Source organism: Suncus etruscus, chromosome 1, assembly GCF_024139225.1.
Source record: "Suncus etruscus isolate mSunEtr1 chromosome 1, mSunEtr1.pri.cur, whole genome shotgun sequence".
Taxonomy (NCBI): domain Eukaryota; kingdom Metazoa; phylum Chordata; class Mammalia; order Eulipotyphla; family Soricidae; genus Suncus; species Suncus etruscus.
In genome coordinates, this window is record NC_064848.1 from 132,704,163 (window position 1) to 132,724,924 (window position 20,762).

At 35.7% G+C, this 20,762-nt stretch overlaps 1 protein-coding gene and 1 non-coding gene across 2 annotated transcripts in view; both read left to right on the top strand.

Moving 5' to 3' along the window:
* LOC126017654 (hyaluronidase PH-20-like) overlaps positions 1-12,377 on the top strand; it is a 37,475-nt gene extending 25,098 nt beyond the window's left edge. Inside the window, exon 4 of the mRNA XM_049779729.1 lies at positions 11,835-12,377. Coding sequence (XP_049635686.1) covers positions 11,835-12,377 — 543 coding nt within the window. The remainder of the gene's footprint in view (positions 1-11,834) is intronic.
* Positions 12,378-20,289: 7,912 nt separating this feature from the next.
* On the top strand, positions 20,290-20,422 carry LOC126031636 (small nucleolar RNA SNORA51). The gene has a single exon (XR_007503474.1). It is a non-coding gene; the product is annotated as a small nucleolar RNA SNORA51 (small nucleolar RNA).
* The last annotated feature ends 340 nt before the right edge of the window (positions 20,423-20,762 follow it).

A 20,762-nucleotide genomic window follows, 5' to 3' on the forward strand; every position in this document is an offset into this window, starting at 1 on the left:
AACATCATTTATTCATTTAAATACTAAATAAGATAGTGTATTGTATAGCTAAGCAAACAATGGTCACAGTTCAAATCTGTCTGAGATTTTCTTTGTAGAACTTCTAGATTAATAATTACTAATGCTTTAATGTATTAAAATAATATTTTATAATATATATTATAAAATAAATTTTAATTTTATTTATTTTTAATAAAGTTTTCTGTCTGTCAGTAGAATTAGAAAAGGAACATAACCATGCTTCTTTGTTGGATGTTTTTTAAATAAAAGAGATGCCTCTGATATAGAAAATTATTCAGGAGAAGCAGTTTGGTGGGGGAAGTACAAGATGCAAATCAAATGAATATGAGAGAGCATATGAGTAGATAAACAAAAGTAAGATTCTAAAATAATATTAAATTGATCAAAACATCATTAAAGGAGATGTGAAATTCTTTATTTTCTAAGGTCAAGGTATAGTAGTAACTATTTGATTTATACATTTCTTAATATTTAATTTTTAATATCTCTTTGAATTAGAACTTTATTGATTATTAAGGTTCAGACATATAATGTTCCAGCATTAGTTCCATAATCAGTATCAACTTTCTGCCACCAACTTCCAGCCTCCCTCTGCCATTCCACCCTGCTTGTTCCTAGAAAAGACACTTTTTTCCTCTATGACTGTTCTAGTATTTTTTTCCCTAGCATATGCTCAGAACTTCCAATCCATTGACAAGATTTTTATTAAAGAACAGTTCTTATGTTCTTTGTTTCTATTGACTTTAGAGTGTTTTTTACCCTTATGAGGTTTCTTTATATCTCACATATGAGAGAGATTATTCTGTGTATGTCATTTCCCTCTGATTAACTTCACTCAACATGAAACTCTCCAGATCCATACACATATCATCAAATTACATTACTTTATTGTTATTTTTTACAGCTGACTTGTGTTTCATTGTGTACTTATGCCATAGCTTCTGTTACCAGATAACTCTTTTTAGGTATTGCTGTTTTTTGTTTTTTTGTTTTTTTAGGTTTTAGCTATTGAGAATAGTGCAGCAATGAAAATAGAAATAAAGATTTCTTTCCTGATTTGTGTTTTTGAATCCTGAGGTATATTCCAAGGAGGGAATTGCTGAATAATATGAAAAATTAATAAGGCCATTTGAGAAATTACTATATTGGGTGTTCATTTTACTAAAAAAATTTTAATACATCTTGCATCATATTAAAATACTTGTTTTGTTCTATATTTTATTTTTTAAAATAATATTTTTATTTAAGCATCATGATTACAAAACATGTTTGCAGTTAGGTTTCAGTTGTAAAAAAATAAAACAGCCCCCTTCATCAGTGCAACATTCCCACCATTAATGCCTACCTCTCCCTCTTGCCCCACCCCTGCCTGTATTTGAGACAGGCATTCTACTTCTCTCACACACAATAATTGTCATAAAAGTTGTTAGTGTAGTTATTTCTGACCAAACTCACCACTCTTTCATATCATGGCCAGTTCTACCAGCCTTCATCTCTAATGTCTCTGTGTATTATTACAATAATGACTTATTTCTCTTAAATCTCACAGATGATTGAGACTATTTTGATTCTAATCTCTATATCTCCATCTGACTTATTACACCCAGCATAATAGTTTTCATGTCCATCATGTATAGAAAAATTTCATGACTTCATTTTTTTCTGAAGGTTGCATAGTATTCCATTGTTTATATGTACCACAATTTCTTTAGCCACTCATCAGTTTTCGGGCACCTGGGTTGTTTCAAGATTTTGGCAATTTTAAATAGAATTTCAATAAATATAGGTGTGCAGAAGATATTTTTGTATTGTGTTCTTAGGGTATATCCCTAGGAATGTTATAGCTGGACCTTATGGGAGCTCAATTTCCTGTTTTATGAAGAATCTACTTATTTTTTTCCATTAAAGTTGGACTAGACAGCATTTCCACCAGCAGTAAATGAGAGTTCCTCTCTCCCCACATCCGCACCAGCACTAATTGTTCTTGTTTTTTTGTATTATGTACCAGTTCCTGTAATGTGTTTATTGGTACCTCATTGTTTTGTTTTGTTTTGTTTGATTTGATGGTGTGGAGCATTTTTTCATGTGCTTTTGGCCATCTGTATTTATTTTTTGAAGAAGTGTTTGTTCAGTTTTTATTCCCATTTTTAATTTTTAGAAGTTAATTTTAGAAGTTTATTTCTTTTTTTAGTTATGTCAGTACCTTCATGTCTGTGGTGTACCCCAAGACCCGCCCATATCTGGGAGGAGTTTTGGGAACCGGATAATAGGTGTAACTACCTGCAAGACCTCCCATTTCTGGGAGGGGTCTGGAAAAGGATAGATAAACCTCTGAGCCAGGGGATTCCGCCCTTTTTGCCGTTTCTCTCTTGGCCCGGCTTGGCTTCCTGGCTTTTGGATCTTTGGGCCGCATGGAGCCCAAAGGGAAGATGGCTAACAGGAGATAAGATGCAGGGCTAGCAAAATATAGCTGAATGCTTAAAAGGTTGACATAGGCCACACACCTGTGGTGGCTAGGGCATAAATAAAGATGATTCTTCCTGAAGCCTGCGTGTGAGTGATTTCACCTGGGCCTGGAACTCGCCGGCTGCATGGAGGTTGCAGAGCCATGTGGGCTGGATGGCATCATCCACCATCCAGCCCCATCGTTAATTATTTAATGCAACATCTGGCGCTCCGAACTTTGACCTGAATCCTAAACCCAACAAAACAGCGAAAATGGTGAGATTTCTGCTCTTCTGTTTCATTTTGGCTCTTTTCAGGTGCACTGAGCCCAAAACACTGGGCCACGTGCAGCCATGTTCAAACATGGCCGTGACCCCTTCTAGGGAAACAAGGGCAATTAAAACAAAAGAGGTGGAAGCTTGCATCACCTCCAGCCCAGGCCCAGGCCCAAAACTAAAACTTTGTTACAAGAAACAAAAACCTGGGCCTCTTCAAAGACTTATTAAAAGTCTAAATTGGAAACGGAGGAGAAAAAAGACTGTATTTAAAGTGGACTGATTTTCTGAAAATGACCTTTGGCTTGAATTTGGATTTCGACTTTGGAAATTTCGAACTGAACTTTTAGTTTAAATCACTTGGAACTCTGAACATCCAAAGTGCTCCCAGAGGGGAAAAAAGGCAGCGGTGAAGCCCCTGCGGCAAAAAGCTCCAAGCGGCAAGCTCCAAGCAGCTCGGCTCGGCTGGGCTGGGCTGGGCTCAGTTTGGCCTGGAAAAGCGAAAAACCTGGAATCCACCCTCCAGCGAACCGGCAGCGGTCTACAAAACCGTCTACGGGGCCTGAAACTATAAAAGAGCCACGTGGTGGGGGGGCCGGGTAGGTGGCGCTGGAGGTAAGGTGTCTGCCTTGCAAGCGCTAGCCAAGGAAGGACCGCGGTTCGATCCCCCGGCGTCCCATATGGTCCCCCCAAGCCAGGGGCGATTTCTGAGCACATAGCCAGGAGTAACCCCTGAGCGTCAAACGGGTAAAAAGGGGGAAATGTGGTGTACCCCAAGACCCGCCCATATCTGGGAGGAGTTTTGGGAACTGGATAATAGGTGTAACTACCTGCAAGACCTCCCATTTCTGGGAGGGGTCTGGAAAAGGATAGATAAACCTCTGAGCCAGGGGATTCCGCCCTTTTTGCCGTTTCTCTCTTGGCCCGGCTTGGCTTCCTGGCTTTTGGATCTTTGGGCCGCATGGAGCCCAAAGGGAAGATGGCTAACAGGAGATAAGATGCAGGGCTAGCAAAATATAGCTGAATGCTTAAAAGGTTGACATAGGCCACACACCTGTGGTGGCTAGGGCATAAATAAAGATGATTCTTCCTGAAGCCTGCGTGTGAGTGATTTCACCTGGGCCTGGAACTCGCCGGCTGCATGGAGGTTGCAGAGCCATGTGGGCTGGATGGCATCATCCACCATCCAGCCCCATCGTTAATTATTTAATGCAACACATGTCTTAGATATTTTCTCCTTATGATTGGTATTGGGTGCAGATTTCTTTCATTCTGTGGGCGGTCTTTGAATTCTAGCTGCTATTTCCTTTGAGGTTCAGAAGCTTCTCAGTTAAATATAGGCCCATCTGTTTATCTTCGCTTCCATTTGTTTTGAGAGTGATATTTCCTCCTTGAATATACCTTTTGTGTCAATGTCATGGAGAGTTTTACCTACATGTTCTATATACCTTATGGTTTCAGGTGTGATGCCAGGGTCTTTATTCCATTTGTAGTTGACCTTTATACATGATGTTAGATGGAAGACTGAGTTTGCTTTTATGCATGTTGCTGACCAATTGTCCCAACACCCCTTGTTGAAGAGGATTTCATTGCTTCATTTTGCATTTCTCTAGCTATTCAAGTATTGGAAAAATTAACATTATTTAAATGGTAATACTCCCCAAAGCATTGTAGATTTATTCCTCCAAGGATACACATGACATTCTTCAAAGAAATGGATCAAACACTCCTGAAATTCATTTTTTTGGAAGAAACTAGAATGTTTTATATTTATGGTATATATTAGCAAATATATTGTGGCAGTGAAACTACTTTTATTGTTATTACTTTTTAAAATTTTTATTGTGACCAATGTGAATAATAAGTCTTTCACAATTATATTTAAATTACATATTGACAGTGGCAATTTCTACCAACAGTGTTGACCTCCTTCCACCTCTGTTCCTAGCATACATCCTATATTTCCACCCCTTGCCCCCTGGACTGCTAGTGTAACAGGTCCCTTTTGTATATAGCTTGGTGCAGATTGGGTCTCTTGATTGTATTTTCGTTCACTTTGGGATGAGTATTCAGGTAAGATCATTTTTTATTTCCAATCAAAGTTCCTGAGACTACTTGTCCTTATTAATAATCACTTTCATTTTTCAATTTCTGAGGGAAACAATATGAATCATATTCTAAGAAAGTTAGGTGGACCACCTGTTTAAGAGCTATAAATATAAATTTAAAAGAAAGAAAAAAGGAAAAAAGAAAGAAGAAAAAGAAAAAGTAAAAGAAAAAAACCAAACCATAGGAAACAAACAAACAAACAAAAAACAATAAAAACACAATAACACCAAAATAAATTATGGAATGGGGGGTGCTGTGGCAATATTTTTGTTTGTTTGTTTGTTTGTTTTCTTGCATATGCACAGTAAGTATTGGGAAATTAGAAAGTGAATTCTTTTGGCCCAAGAGATACAGGGTTTCTCCACCCTTGAAGCATACTGTCATGGGAACTACAGGCTCCAGACATGTTTATTGCAAAACCCAGGTTCTTTTTATGGTGCTAGGAAATGTTCTGCTCAGTTGTTGTTGTCAAAGTATGTCCTCTGTAATTAGTGATGTTGATTTTTGCAAAGATCCTAGACTAGGCCTGAATTAGAGTCTTTCTTATGGTTCCAAAAGTTTTGCTCTGTCATGGTTGTCAAAGTTAAACCTCTGCAATTAGATATATTGATTTTTGCATAAATCCTAGGATGAAGCCTAGGACAGAGTCTTTCTTTATGGTCCCAGGCAAAGTTCTGCTCAGTCGCAGTTGTTAAAATCAGTCTTTGGTAATTAGTGATCTTGTTTTTTTGTTTGTTTGTTTGTTTTGTTTTGTTTTTTCCTTTTTTTCCCCACAGATCAAAAGACAGTGTCTTCTGATTAAATTTGATTTTTCTAATTGCATTTTCCTCCACTCAACAAGACTTTCCCTATAAAGACATAACAATTTTCTCTCTGTATTGTCATTCTTGTTAAACTTTTTAAATTAGTATTTTAGCCTCTGCATCTTCAAAGTCTTTGTCTCAAAGCAAGAATAAAGTTGTTACCTGGATCTGGAGATGAACTTTTCTTTCTCTATGGATGTGGATACAACAGTGATGGATTTGCTATAGAGAATACCTAATGGTGTCATCGCTTGGGGTCTTTGTCTAGTAACTAAAGAGAAAAGACTCTATTCTCTAAGACCTGAAATCATTCTTTGTCCTATTGCCCATCAGATAGTCATGCCTTTATTTCATTTGTTAAAATACTTAAATAACAGTAGATTTTGTGAAATAATTTTAAGATAATTTTGGTCATTATTTCTATTTGAAATTCTTTTGCTTTCTCTGGTTTTATTACCAAGTTATGAAAAAAGCATAACAATTTCAGAGAGAGTGAATTCTTCGACCCTAACTAAAGTAAGTTAATCTTTTAGTAAAATCTTAAAGATGCCAGAAAATAAATTAAAAAAATTAGTGTTTCGGATCATAGAAGGTAATGCTCAGGGCATATTCCTGGCATTGCTTTCAGGATCATTCCTGCAGGGCTCATTGGACATTATGGGGTGCCAGGGGTCAAACCCAATTTGACTGCAGTCAAGGCCAGCAACTTAGGTCCCAATATTTTTAAAATCTTGGTATGTTCTTAATTATTATTATTATCTTCCCAGATTTTGAGCATCTACTTTTTTGGATTCATATATTTTTTCCTGAAAACTTTATGGAATTCTTTATGTTAATTTCATTATTCACTAAGTACTGTAAACACTGTATTTATTGAGGAATAAATCAGACATTTTACAATTAGTATGAGAAGTATAGAATTTAATTTTTCACCCTTAAATTTTTTATTTTATTCTTAACTCTCAAACCTTCTATCATGATTTTCAGAACATATTTGTATTATTCATGACAGAATAAATAATCCTTCATTTCATTTGCTTGTTTTTTTGGAGGGGGGGCTATACTTTTTTGCATTTTTTTTTTGCTCATGTCTTACTCCTAGCTCTGTGCTCAGCAAAATTCAGGTGGGATTTTTGGGTACAATTTGCACTGGTGATATTTGAACACAGAATAACCATATGCAAGGCAAGTGCCCTATCCTGTTTGTCATCACTTTGCTCTTGTCCTTCAGTGTTATTATAACTATATTCTATCAGTGACACTGCTTTAGTTTTGTCACCTTCTGCTTTATTACATATATTTTTGCTACTATTTCTATTACCCTTTAAATTGTAATCTCATTTGAATGATAGTTCTATTATTAAACATGACTTTTATGCCCTTGTTATCAATAGAGTCCCGTATTACTTGTGTTTCCTCTGTTTCATTGATAATTTGAGAAAATCTATCATTCTTATAACTTTAAATTATTTAAATATTGAATAGAAAATTACAAAAATCACTCAATCATACTTTCTTTGGTTTGAGTTTGGGACCTAACAAGTGGACCTCAGTAGACTCTGGGGCCTTTTCCTGTGAATCTAGTCAACCAGATCAGCAGTTCAGTGCAAAGAATGAGGAGGCACTACAAATTTTACCTTGTGGTCACAGAGATTACAGGGGTTACAGAGTAACCATGGTCCATGGACCATATTATACCAAAGTTCAGGTACATTCAACACCACATGCAGACTTGTTTGGGACCTTTCATAGTTAAGCTTAGTGATACTTGGGAGATGATGTGGTGCAAGGAATTTAACCAGGGCTGCTAAATTTAAGGTAGGATTCTTAATCTATGTCCAAATCAATAGCTCCTTCATTTCATTTTAGTAAATTCAGTCATTACCAAAACTATGCATAATAGATTCATCCATTACCTCTTAATTTTTTGCTTATTAGACCAGATAACCAAATATTCATCAATGTTGTGACTTGATTTTAAACACCACCATCATTAACTCTTAATAAATAAAAAAAACAGAGACTGTGCTAATAAATGTAGTAGCTAATAAATGTATTAATAAATGCTAATAAGAAGCATTTCAGTGAGTTATTTTAATTTCATTTCAGTGAGTTATTTCAATATACTATGATTTATAATTTTGAAGATAATTTTATTTATTGTATTGCTTTAAGTAAAAATATATGTACTATTTCACACCATTCTACTTCATTGTATAAAAGTCAGTTAATTATTGTTTCAATTGTTTACTTAGTATTATCAAATTGGTTGCTAAATTTGATATGTTTACATCATGGTATCAGTAATTTTAGCCTTACATTTTATAGGGATAAGGCTTTAACTCTTCAATATCAACTTTTCAAAATTTGATTTGTTTAAACACTGGTGAACTGTATGCAAGGCATGCACCCTACTCACTGTACTATCTATCAGATCTTCAAGAGACAATTTTAGATCTTTCAGTCACTCTATTGAGTACACTAGAGATTTATCAACAATTAAAATTTATTTTTTCTATATTTACCTAACCCTTGTCTCTATGGGACACTGCAATCGCACCTGCACTAGGTAGAAAATTTCATATATCGTTTGCATGTGAAACTTAGTACTAAAGATATTATATGCATGGAATTTATATTAATATTGATGTGGGGAACAATACTGTCATCTATCAAAATCAAATTCCATCTTCTTGTAAAATGTATATTTTAAATTTATTAAACAAGATATGTATTATGTGATAATTAAATATATAGATGGGTTTGCGCCATTTCTATAACATTTCAATTTTTATTCCAATAATAAAGACAATTTAATAATAGAAATATAATAATATCAGACAAATTTTAATATATAAACTTAGGAGATATGAAACCACATAAAATGGTATCTGAGAAGTTATTATCTCATAAGGTTAAATGAATGGTAATACGCTATTTAGTTTGTTCAAATTATAGTACTAAGCTTTCTAAGAGAGCAATAAGGGTATCTTGATATGAACTTGCTATGCTTTGAAACAGCTTGTCTAGTGTGTGAGAGAGGTACATACATGTGAACAGAGAAAATATATCAGAATATATACTAGTGATGACAAGTTGAATTTTAATCTAAACACTATAAAGTCTATCAAAGGATTAGGAATGGGCATTCTTATTCTTCCATAAAAGTTACAACAAATAAGGGTGAATGGAACAAAAACTCATTGCTACCTTATACTTCAGAAGTTCAAAATCAATGTAAAGGACTGAAAATTAAACAATCAGCAAGGTTTTCTTTTTCTACAAGTTCATATATATTGCAGAATATGCTCATTTCTGTTTGTGGTAGTGAAAGTATTTGCATTGGCTACTGATTCTGGAAGGCATATTATTTTATGACAACTTTTCTATCCTTAAAGCTAGAAATTCTTTAAGTCAGTCTCTTTTTCCTTAAAATATTTCCTACAAGAATAATTTCATGAAGATTTTTCCAGTTGCTGGAGAGATAGCACAGCAGCATTTGCCTTGCAAGCAGCCAATCCAGGACCTAAGGTGATTGATTCGAATCTCGGCATCCCACATGGTCCCCTGTGCCGGCCAGGAGCTATTTCTGAGCAGATAGCCAGGAGTAATCCCTGAGCGCAGCCAGGTGTGGCCCCCCAAAAAATAAATAAAAAAGAATATTTTTCCAGGTTAAAAATGCTTCTACATATTTTATGGCCCACATGATTAGTCTGAAGCCACAAAAATAAATATAATGCTATGAATATTTACTTTTATCATATCCAAATTTCCAGTCATTTTTCCAAAGAAACATAGTAAGAATAGTTTTTTTTATTTTTTCTTTATTTAAACATCTTTATCACAAATATGATTGTGATTAGGTTTCAGTCATGTAAAGTACACCCCCCTTCACCAGTGCAACATTCCCACCACCAATGTTCCAAATCTCCCTCCATCCAACCCCACCCCTACCTGTACTCTAGACAGGCTTTCCAGTTCTCTCATTTATTCACATGATTATGGTAGTTCTCAGTGTAGTTATTTCTATAACTGCACTCACCACTCTTGGTGGTGAGATTCATGAAGTGAGCTGGAAGTTTCAGCCCTCCTCTCATTGTCTCTGAGGATTATTGCAAAAATGACTTTTATTTTTCTTAAAATCCATAGATGAGTGAGACTATTCTGTGTTTCTCTCTCTCTCCCTCTGACTTATTTCACTCAGCATGATAGATTCCATGTACATCCATGTATAGGAAAATTTCATGACTTCATCTCTCCTGACGGCTGCATAATATTCCATTGTGTATAAGTACCACTGTTTCTTTAGCCATTTGTCTGTTGAAGGGCATCTTGGTTGTTTCCAGAGTCTGGCTATTGTGAATAGTGCTACAATAAATATAGGTGTGAGGAAGGGAATTTTGTATTGTATTCTGTGTTCTTAGGGTATATCCCAAGGAGTGAAATAGCTGGGTCGAATGGGAGCTCAATTTCCAGATTTTTGAGGAATCTCCATATCGTTTTCCATAGAGGTTGGACTAAACGGCATTCCCACCAGAAGTGGATAAGAGTTCCTTGATATGTTGATCACCATTAACTAAAGCCTAACAATAAATGTAAGAAAAATAGGTTCCAGAGAATCTGCCAAAGATGTGCCTAGACTTGTCTGAAGACCTACCCCAACCAATTCTATAGTAGTCTGATCAACTAATCTTGTTATTTTCTTCATTGAGCTGCTTATGCATCCTTATAAAAAATTCCCCAATATTAGCATTCTAGAGAAACAGGCTAGTATAATCACTGCCTTACAGAGCTGACTTAATTTTAATCAACGGGAATCCATATGCTTCCTAAGCATCTCCAGATATAAACCTTAAGTACAGAGTCAACCCCTGCCCTGTTCCATCCCCCCCAAATAAAAGAAAAGTAACACTCTGAGAAAAGTCCTATTAATATAATGCAGAGAATTCAGTTTGAATCATTTACTGTTTGTTATTCATATTTGCCAAATAAGCATATTTCTATTATTTATTTTTTTTGTTTTGAGGTTAAATCTGATAGTGCTCAGGGAATACTTATTTTTCTGCTCAGAAATTTCTCCTGTCAGGCTCAGGGGACCATGAAATTCGAGGAATCAAGTCCAGGTCAGCCACATGCAATGCAAACTCCTTGTTTACTCTGCTATCTCTCTGGCCCCCAAATAATTTAATTATATTTCTAAAGGAAGTTCATACTTTGCCCATAACTTGAACTTTTTATCATATTTAATATTGAGTGTAATCACTTTAAAATTTTTGAATTATTTTAAATTTAATGTTAGAAGCCACTTTTCAAAACTGTTTGAGCTTGAATAAAAATTGTGTTATTTATTATAGTTTTTATTATTTCTCATGGGTTAATGGATGATAGACACTTTTTGAGCTAAATATTTTTATCTTTCTTGTATGTTTTCATATTACCAGGCAGGTGCTGCTTTATCCTTATTTTATATATTATGTAGCAGAAGTATAATCTAGTTAAGTAATTTAGCCAAGATCATCTCGTTAAGAAAGGAAGTCTTAAAAAGTATGTCTGGGAATGGGAGATAGTAGGAATATTCTTTGCATGCACTCAATGCATATCTGATCTCAAGAAGTATAGTGTATATTTTTTATGCACTCACTCCAGTTCTGATCTGGTCCCAAATGCAATCTCGAGACAGTTGTGTTAGTTCAGAAGCACTGAGGGGACTGTGAGCTCCACCAGATCCTTGGGCTCTCATTGAGAGAATTGTGAACAGCCCATGGATTCCTCCTCAAAACCTCTTGGGAGCTCTTTTTTTACAAAAGAAAGAAAGATTTCTAAATGTAGTCATTAGTGGAGTTGGGGCTCCTACCACAGTAGTAAGTCCATGAACCTATGCTCAACTGATTTACTACTCTTGTCTCCAGCTCTATAAGCTTATCAGTTATTTGGAAGATCAGTATTAAGGAAGATAAAATGTCCATCACTCATTACTGGCATGAAATTGCAACATAACATTAATTTAGAAATGTTTGTAAAAATATTAGAAATAATAGTATTTTTTAAAGTAGTAAACATTCGGTTTCTTCCTCTCATCAAATCTTGTTTTATACTTTCTAAATATCTATTATTATAATGAATTGATTCACATGTAAACTAATTTGTTTCTCAATATTCTGCTTTTCTTAATAAATTGCAGGAATTTTGTAGAGATTTACAGCAAGAATTATTGAAGACACTGGGTCATTACTTAGTAAATGTCACTCTAGCAAGTATAATGTGCACCCATGTACTTTGTAAAAATCAAGGATATTGTGTCAGGAAAGACTGGAATTCAAGTGACTATCTTCACCTGAACCCAAATAATTTTGAAATTAAATTTAGCTACTGTAATAAGTTTATAGTATTTGGGGAACCCTCTGTTCAAGATCTAAAGAAATTTTCTGAAAAATTTGAGTGTGCTTGTTTTTCCAAAAAAAATTGTGAGAAGAATGAAAAAGTAGAAACTACTAGACATGTTAGAATATGTGTTACTGAAAATATCTGCATATCAGCCTTGGTAAATCCAGGAAGCAGTGTCATTCCTTATGAAGAAACCAGTGAAACCCTCATTCCATCATCCACATCAGCAACAAGCACAGAATCTAACACAGGATCCACCTATTCATCTCAACAAACACCAACAATTCCTCGCAATAATGACACGGCTGCCATCTTTGAACAAGAAATTCCTTTTCAATAATTTAGACTTCTAGTATACTTGGAAATTCTATCAGTGTCTCCATTGAAGCAGGCAATCGGGGAAGTGATCTTCAACATCCAACATGGAAAGCTATAGAGTAGTAGCCAAAAAATGCTTACATATACAAATAAATTGAGAAAAATAAAATAATCTATTTCAATAAAGTTTTAATGCAAATTGAATTTACTATCTGTGCACTTTAGTATTGAGTTTTTACATAATTATCCTAAATAATTTATCTTGACCAGATTAATATTTTAGTAAAATTAGTAATATTATGCCTGAGAAGTATTTAAAATGTGAAATAAATATGTATCACATATTATACATTTTAAAATAAAATACATTAATCAAGGAAAATCTATCTGCTCAAGTTTTCCTTAAACTATTATGTATTAGTAAATTTATAAATTGAGGAGGGTCTTTAATTTTCAATATGAGGGGATGGAAAAATAATTCATTGGGTTAGATACATGCCTTGCATGTAGCTGGCCCCTGCTAGATCCCCAGAATTACCAATAATTCCATGAGAAATACCAGAAGAGTTCCTTGAGAAACTACCAATTAATCTCCAAAGAAATACCAAAACAAAAAGTCAAAATTATAGGATAATTTGACTTTAAATAAATGGAAATTGATCATGGACTTTAATTCAATTTATATTTGATATTATTCTGATATATTAACACATCATAGAATCGAGTTTGTCAGACGATATCCTATTTTACAGTTTCCAATGTTATTGTGCCTACTAGAAATATTTTCTATGTTGTGAATTATTACATAAGACAATGTAGAGGTGAAAATGTCTTTTGAATGTATTCATTTTCATAACTCAAACTGGTCATATGCATACATAGTTAATAATTAATACTTTATTATTTTATCCTTATGATTTTATTTATATTGAATAAAACATAATTTTGTTTATTAAATTATTCAATAAAAGACTTTATGTAGACTTTGATTCTTGGTGCACCATGTATTTTGAATTCATATATATAGAATTCTCATTGCTTTCCACCCTTGATTGTGAAATTTGAGAATCTTGTGTATGTAAAAGTCCCTATTTCTACAAGTATCAATTCACATCCTTCAAAAAACTTTTGAGAGATTATTCTTTGCAAGTGTCAATAGAGATCACTCAATATGGCATGTCATGTTTATTGCCTTTTTTAAGTGTTCGGTATATTCCAAAAAGACTTTGAAAGTGGAAAATGAAAAGTAGACTGCAATTTGTGAGAAGTGATATGTACAATATGTTCTGAGATAAAAATATGAATTTGTGGATGCCAAAAAATAATGGCATTCACATCATCAAAGAAGCAAAATGTCTGATGTCTTCACTGCTAAATATTAGCTAATATGGAGACACTAAATGTTATAAATTTGAGAAAGATAGATTTTTGAATTAAGAGTAGATAATTGGCCATTCCCCTCAGAGACTCCTGAGTGCCGGCTGGGGAGGCGTGAGTGAGTTTCTCTCCTTTTGCTTGGCGTTTGGGCCTGCCATTCCCCTCAGAGACTCCTGAGTGCCGGCTGGGGAGGCGTGAGTGAGTTTCTCTCCTTTTGCTTGGCGTTTGGGCCTGCCATTCCCCTCAGAGACTCCTGAGTGCTGGCTGGGGAGGCGTGAGTGAGTTTCTCTCCTTTTGCTTGGCGTTTGGGCCTGCCATTCCCCTCAGAGACTCCCGAGTGCCGGCTGGGGAGGCGTGAGTGAGTTTCTCTCCTTTTGCTTGGCGTTTGGGCCTGCCACTCCCCTCAGAGACTCCTGAGTGCCGGCTGGGGAGGCGTGAGTGAGTTTCTGACTTTTTGCTCAGCTTGGTGCCGGACCCTCCCCCCAGGGTGGTGCCTAGAAAGACAAGTTGAGCGACCCGAATAGACGGGGAGATAGGGCCAACCATCTAGACTCGCAGGTGACCTAGAACAGTCCACCCCCCTGGACCCTGGAGCGGACCAGGGACTTCCCAAGGGCGTAGATAGAGCCTGCAGAATCGAACTGAGGGAACTCCTTCAAGGGAGGATTGGAGGGGGCGGAGCTCCATTGAATCCCAGAGAAAGGAGGGTGGATTGAGTGCTAGGCTCAACAGCGCCAGTAACCATTGTGGCCAGGAGTGGAATTGCACCGCTGACAGAAATAAGGAGCAGAAAGGGGACAAAACCCACTGCAGGAAGGTTGAACTCTAGGGATCAAAGGGGAGGAGAAAGGGCTAGGTTCAACAAACTCACCCAACAGGCTCCTCTAGAAAAACCTTCAGGAAGGAGACCAAAGCAGACCGAAATTAGAAGCCATAGTACTCCAAAACATACCATTAAATACAAAGTATTATGTGTAAATCAAGGAGATCCCTTATAACTGGAGACAACATGACAAGCCCTATCAAGTTTGCAAGTCCACCAAAGCGCACAGATTCATGGGAAGAAGACTTAAAAGCGGCCATGAGGAAGGAAATGCAAGAATTACTAAACAGAATGAAAGAAACCCTAGCAACCGAGTATAAGAAATTCATGGACGAACGACTAAGCCAAATTAAAGAAGAAATGTTAAAAAACATGAGAGATTCCATTCAAAAAGAAGTGAAGGATTTAAAAGACAAAATAACAAGCCTTACGAGTAGAACCACAGAGTTGGAGAAGCACATCGATGAAATCGAAGGAAAACTGCAATATAAAAATGATCAAGAAACCAACAAAGAAAAAAAGGCAAAGCACTGGAAGGAAAAATCCAATATCTAATGAATAAGGACAAAAGAAACAATCTAAGAATTGTGGGTATACCAGAAGGGGAAGAAATAGGGAAGGGGGAAGAACAAGTAGTCAGGGAGATAATAACAGAGAACTTTCCCACCCTCTGGAAAGACAATTTAGGACAAATCCAAGAAGTCAAGAGAGTCCCTAATAAAATAGACCCTAATAAACCCACACCAAGACACATAATAATCCAAATGGTGAAAAACAAAGAGAAAGAGGAACTTCTGAAAGCAATAAGGGAGAAAAAAAACCTCAAGTACAAAGGAAAGGACATAAGAATCAAACCAGATCTCCCATTTGAAATAATTCAAGCAAGAAGACAGTGGAATGATGTATTTAAATGACTGAGTGAAAGAAATTTCCAACCCAGGGTCCAATACCCAGCAAAACTATCATTCATATGGGAGGGCAGACTAAAAACATTCACAAATATGAACGAACTTGAACTATTTGTGCAAACTAAGCCGATCCTAAGCGACTTACTCAGAGACGAATTACACAATCCAAACCCCCGATTGTAACAACAACCACGCCACACAATACAACTGCACAACAGTCCTCTCTATCAATAATTTCCCTAAATGTTAATGGACTAAACTCTCCAATAAAAAGACACATAGTAGAGAACTGGGTTAGGAAAAATAAACCGGACTTCTGCTGTCTGCAAGAAACACACCCACAGTTACAGGATAAGCACAGGCTTAGAATTAAAGGATGGAAAGTAATTATTCAGGCCAATGGAAAACAAAAAAGAGCAGAGACAGCCATTCTTATATCAGACCAAATTGTATTCAACCTCAAGAAAGTGATCAGAGACAAAGAGGGGCACTACTTACTGATCAGGGGAACATTAGATCAAGAAGTGCTAACCCTGGTCAATATCTATGCACCTAATGTAAAGTCACCAAAATATGTGAGGCAACTACTGACAAACCTGGAGAAACACATGAAGGGAAATGTGATAATAGTATGGGACCTCAATACTCCACTATCACCACTGGATAGATCCTCCAAACAGAAAAATAGTAAAGAAATAAGAGCTCTAAATGAAAAATTAGAAGAATTAGGGCTAATAGACTTATATAGAACCCTCCATCCCCAGAAAGTAGAATACACATTCTTCTCAAACCCACATGGAACCTTCTCCAGAATAGATCATGTCTTAGGATACAAAGCCAACCTATATAAGACCACAAAGGTAAGGATCATTAGAAGTACCCTTTCAGATCACTATGCAACAGAGCTTATAATTGATGTCAAGAAGAAGCAATGGAGGAAAACTAATACCTGGAGATTGAACAACATACTGCTTAACAACAGCTGGATCAAAGAACAACTCAAGGAGGAAATAAAAAGATTCCTTGAGACGAATGACAATGAAGAGACAACATGTCAGAATTTATGGGATACAGCAAAAGCAGTACTTAGGGGGAAACTCATAGCATTACAGGCCTATGTTAAGAAACAGGAAAATAACAAAACCAACAGTTTAAAAGATCACCTCAAAGAATTGGAACAACAGCAACAGAGAAATCCAACCACAACCAGAAGGCAAGAAATCATAAAAACCAGAGCAGAAATAAACAACATAGAGACTAAGAAAACAATACAAAAAATCAATGAGACCAGGAGTTGGTTTTTCGAAAAAATAAATAAGATAGACAAACCATTGGCAAAACTTACCAAAAAAAAGAGGGAAAACACCCAAATCACTAGGATCACGAATGAAAGGGGAGAGATTACAACAGAACCCTAAGAAATACAACATATCATGAGAACATATTATGAACAACTATATTCAACTAGACTAGAGAACCCACCAGAAATCGACAGATTCTTGGACAAACACCCTCTTCCAAGACTGGAAAAGGAAGACCTAGAAACTCTAAACAGTCCAATCACTTCAGAGGAAATTGAAGACGTAATTAAAAGACTCCCTAAGAACAAATGCCCAGGCCCAGATGGATATACAGGTGAATTCTATCAAACATTTCAAGAAGACTTATTACCACTGTTCCATAGGCTTTTCAAAACCATAGAAAAAACAGGAATCCTCCCCAACTCCTTTTATGAGGCTAATATCACACTCATTCCTAAAGAAGGCAAAGACACCACCAAAAAAGAAAACTACAGACCAATCTCACTAATGAACATTGATGCAAAGATACTTAACAAAATCTTAGCAAACCGAATCCAACACCTCATTAAAAAGATCATACATCATGATCAAGTGGGATTCATCCCAGGAATGCAAGGTTGGTTCAACATACGCAAATCAATCAACATTATACACCACATCAACAACATGAAGGACAAAAACCACATGATCATATCAATCGATGCAGAGAAGGCGTTTGACAAAATCCAACATCCGTTCATGTTAAAGACACTCAGCAAAATAGGGTTAGAAGGCACCTTCCTTAAGATAGTTACAGCTATTTATGAAAAGCCTACAGCCAACATTATACTTAATGGCGAGAAGCTAGAAGCATTCCCACTAAGATCAGGAACTAGGCAAGGCTGTCCACTCTCTCCACTCTTATTCAATATAACCTTAGAAGTCCTAGCAATAGCAATCCGACAAGAGAAGGGAATCAAAGGAATTCAAGTAGGGAAAGAGGAACACAAGCTAGCTCTATTTGCTGATGATATGATGATATACATCAAAAACCCTAAAGAATCCACAGAAAAACTCCTAGAAACAATCAACCAATACAGTAAAGTGGCTGGATACAAAGTCAATACACAAAAGACAGTAGCGTTTTTATATACAAACAATGAAGTTGAGGAGAGAGAGATTAAAAATACAATTCCATTTAAGATAGTATCAAAAAATATCAAATACCTAGGAATCAACCTTACAAGAGAAGTGAAAGATCTATACCAGGGAAACTTCAAAACACTTCAGAAAGAAATTGAAGACGATCTAAAGAAATGGAAGAACATCCCATCCTCATGGATAGGTAGAATTAACATAGTCAAAATGACTATTTTACCCAAATTGCTATATAGATTTAATGCAATCCCTATCCAAATCCAGACACAATTCTTTAAAGAAATAGAACAATCAATTATAAAATTCATTTGGAACCATAGAAGACCCAGGATAGCTAAACACATTTTGAAAAATGAGAAGTTGGGAGGTATCTCCTTACCTAACTTGAAACTATACTATAAAGCCATAGTAATAAAAACAGCATGGTACTGGAACAGAGACAGGACCTCAGACCAGTGGATTAGAACAGAATTCCCAGACATAAACCCCCAGATATATAGCCAACTAATATTTGATAAAAGAGGCAAGAATATGAAATGGAACAAAGAAAGCCTATTCAACAAATGGTGTTGGTACAACTGGAAACTCATATGCACAAAAGTGAAAATCGACCCATATCTCACTCTTTATACAAAAGTCAACTCAAAATGGATCAAAGATCTGGAAATCAGACCTGAATCTATAAAGTTTATCGAGAATAAAATAGGCAGAACACTCGAAGACCTTTATATTAAAAGGGTCTTTGAGAATGGAGCACCAATGGCAAAAACGTTAGCATCAACTATAAACAAATGGGACTATATCAAACTAAAAAGCTTCTGCATGGCAAAAGAAACCCTACTTAATGCAAGAAGACAGCTAACAGAATGGGAAAAAATCTTTTCACTTGATATATCAGATAAAGGGCTGATATCTAGAACATACAAAGCGCTCAGAAACCTGAGTCCTTCAAAACCAAACGAAGCCATAAAAAAATGGGGAGACGAAATGAATAGACATTTCTCTGAGGAAGAGAGAAGGATGGCCAACAAACACATGAAAACATGCTCACCTTCACTCATCATCAGGGAGATCCAAATCAAGACAACAATGAGATACCACCTCACACCAGTGAGGTTGGCTCACATCAAAAATAATGGGAACAACCTTTGTTGGAGAGGATGTGATATGAAAGGAACTCTCATTCATTGCTGGTGGGAATGCCCTTTGGTCCAACATCTATGGAGAAAAGTCTGGAGAGTGCTCAAAGAACTCAGAATTGAGCTGCCATTTGACCCAGCAATTGCTCTCCTAGGCATATATCCCCAAGATGGAAGGACATTCATTCCAAAATATGTATGCACCCCACTATTTATTGCAGCACTCAGTATAATAGCCAAATCTTGGAACCAACCTCGATGTCCAACAACAGATGAATGGATCATTAAAATGTGGTACATATATACAATGGAATATTACATGGCAGTTAGAAATGATACAATCACAGACTTTGCAGCAACGTGGATGGACCTAGATCATGTTATGTTAAACGAAGTAAGTCAGAAGACAAAAGAAAAACACAGAATGGTAGCACTATTCTGAAACACCTAGAATACATAAAAAACAAAAAAAGGACATTGAAGAAGCATAACTGCTAGAACCACAAAGAAAGACTTCATAAACTCCATTCCCTGATCCTCACAGCCACCAAGATCTCTAGAAACAGGTCTGATTTTACCATCCAAGATAAAGTAGAAGTCTTCCACATACCACGAAAGCAGCAAGAGGAGAATAAATGATCTATTTTTTTGACATCTTTATTTTGGTGTGGAGATTACGGTTGATGTCTCCAATATTATTTTATTTTATTTTGTTTTGTCTTTCTCTTTGCACTTGAGTATGATTTGATTTCAGAACCGAGATTATTGTGTGGTGCCTGTCTTTATTGTTGTGGTGCTTATCGGTTATTTAATTCGATATTTTTTTTTTTGTGTGTGTGTATTGTTGTGGTATTTTAATTACTTTTTTCACATCCTCTCTCAAACTGAGTTTGGAAGCCTCTAGACAGGACTCTGCCTATTTTCAGTATATTTGATTTTTGATTGAGAAGAGGACATATTAGGTGATGGGTATTCCCCTGATTTAATGTGAATATGTACCCAAAATACTACAGTGAAAGATATGTAAGCCATTATGGAAAAAAAAATTGTGTTTTTAATCAGAAACTTTCTTTGACTTACATGTATTATTATTATATTAATTATATTATATGTTATGTTATGTCACTATATTATGTTATATTAGTTTACCTTATTATGTTAATCAATTTTGTCCTTAAAATGAATTCTTACTTAAAAAAAAACAACTTTAGTTTGCTCTGAAGAAAAAAAAAAATAAAAGATAAAATAAGGCCTCCCAATTCTTACCACAGGCTGTGTTCTTTACACTGGCTGTATAGAAAGAGGAGGTACAGTAAAGGCACCCCATATACACCTCAACACAGGCCCCTTGCCGGGTATGTATTGTGAATTGGGGGACAAAAAAAAAAGAGTAGATAATTGATAATAATGTTTAAATAAAATTTTATGACAGACACATAGTCTTCCATCATTGTGAGAACAATTTATTAATGATTTTTTTAATTTTTATTTTTAATTATGAGAACAGAGATGCAAAGGAAGAGGACAAAGTAAAATTGCATTGGAAGGACAATCACCCATAAACAGAATTCTCAGAAGTCCCCTTGTTGATAACTTAACTTTGAACTTTCAGCCAAAGAACATTAAAAAAAATAAAACAGAACCCATGTACAATTACTTTGTCCCTCAAGTCCCCAGATTGTAATACATAATATTTCTTAGTCGCACACAAAGCAATCTAAA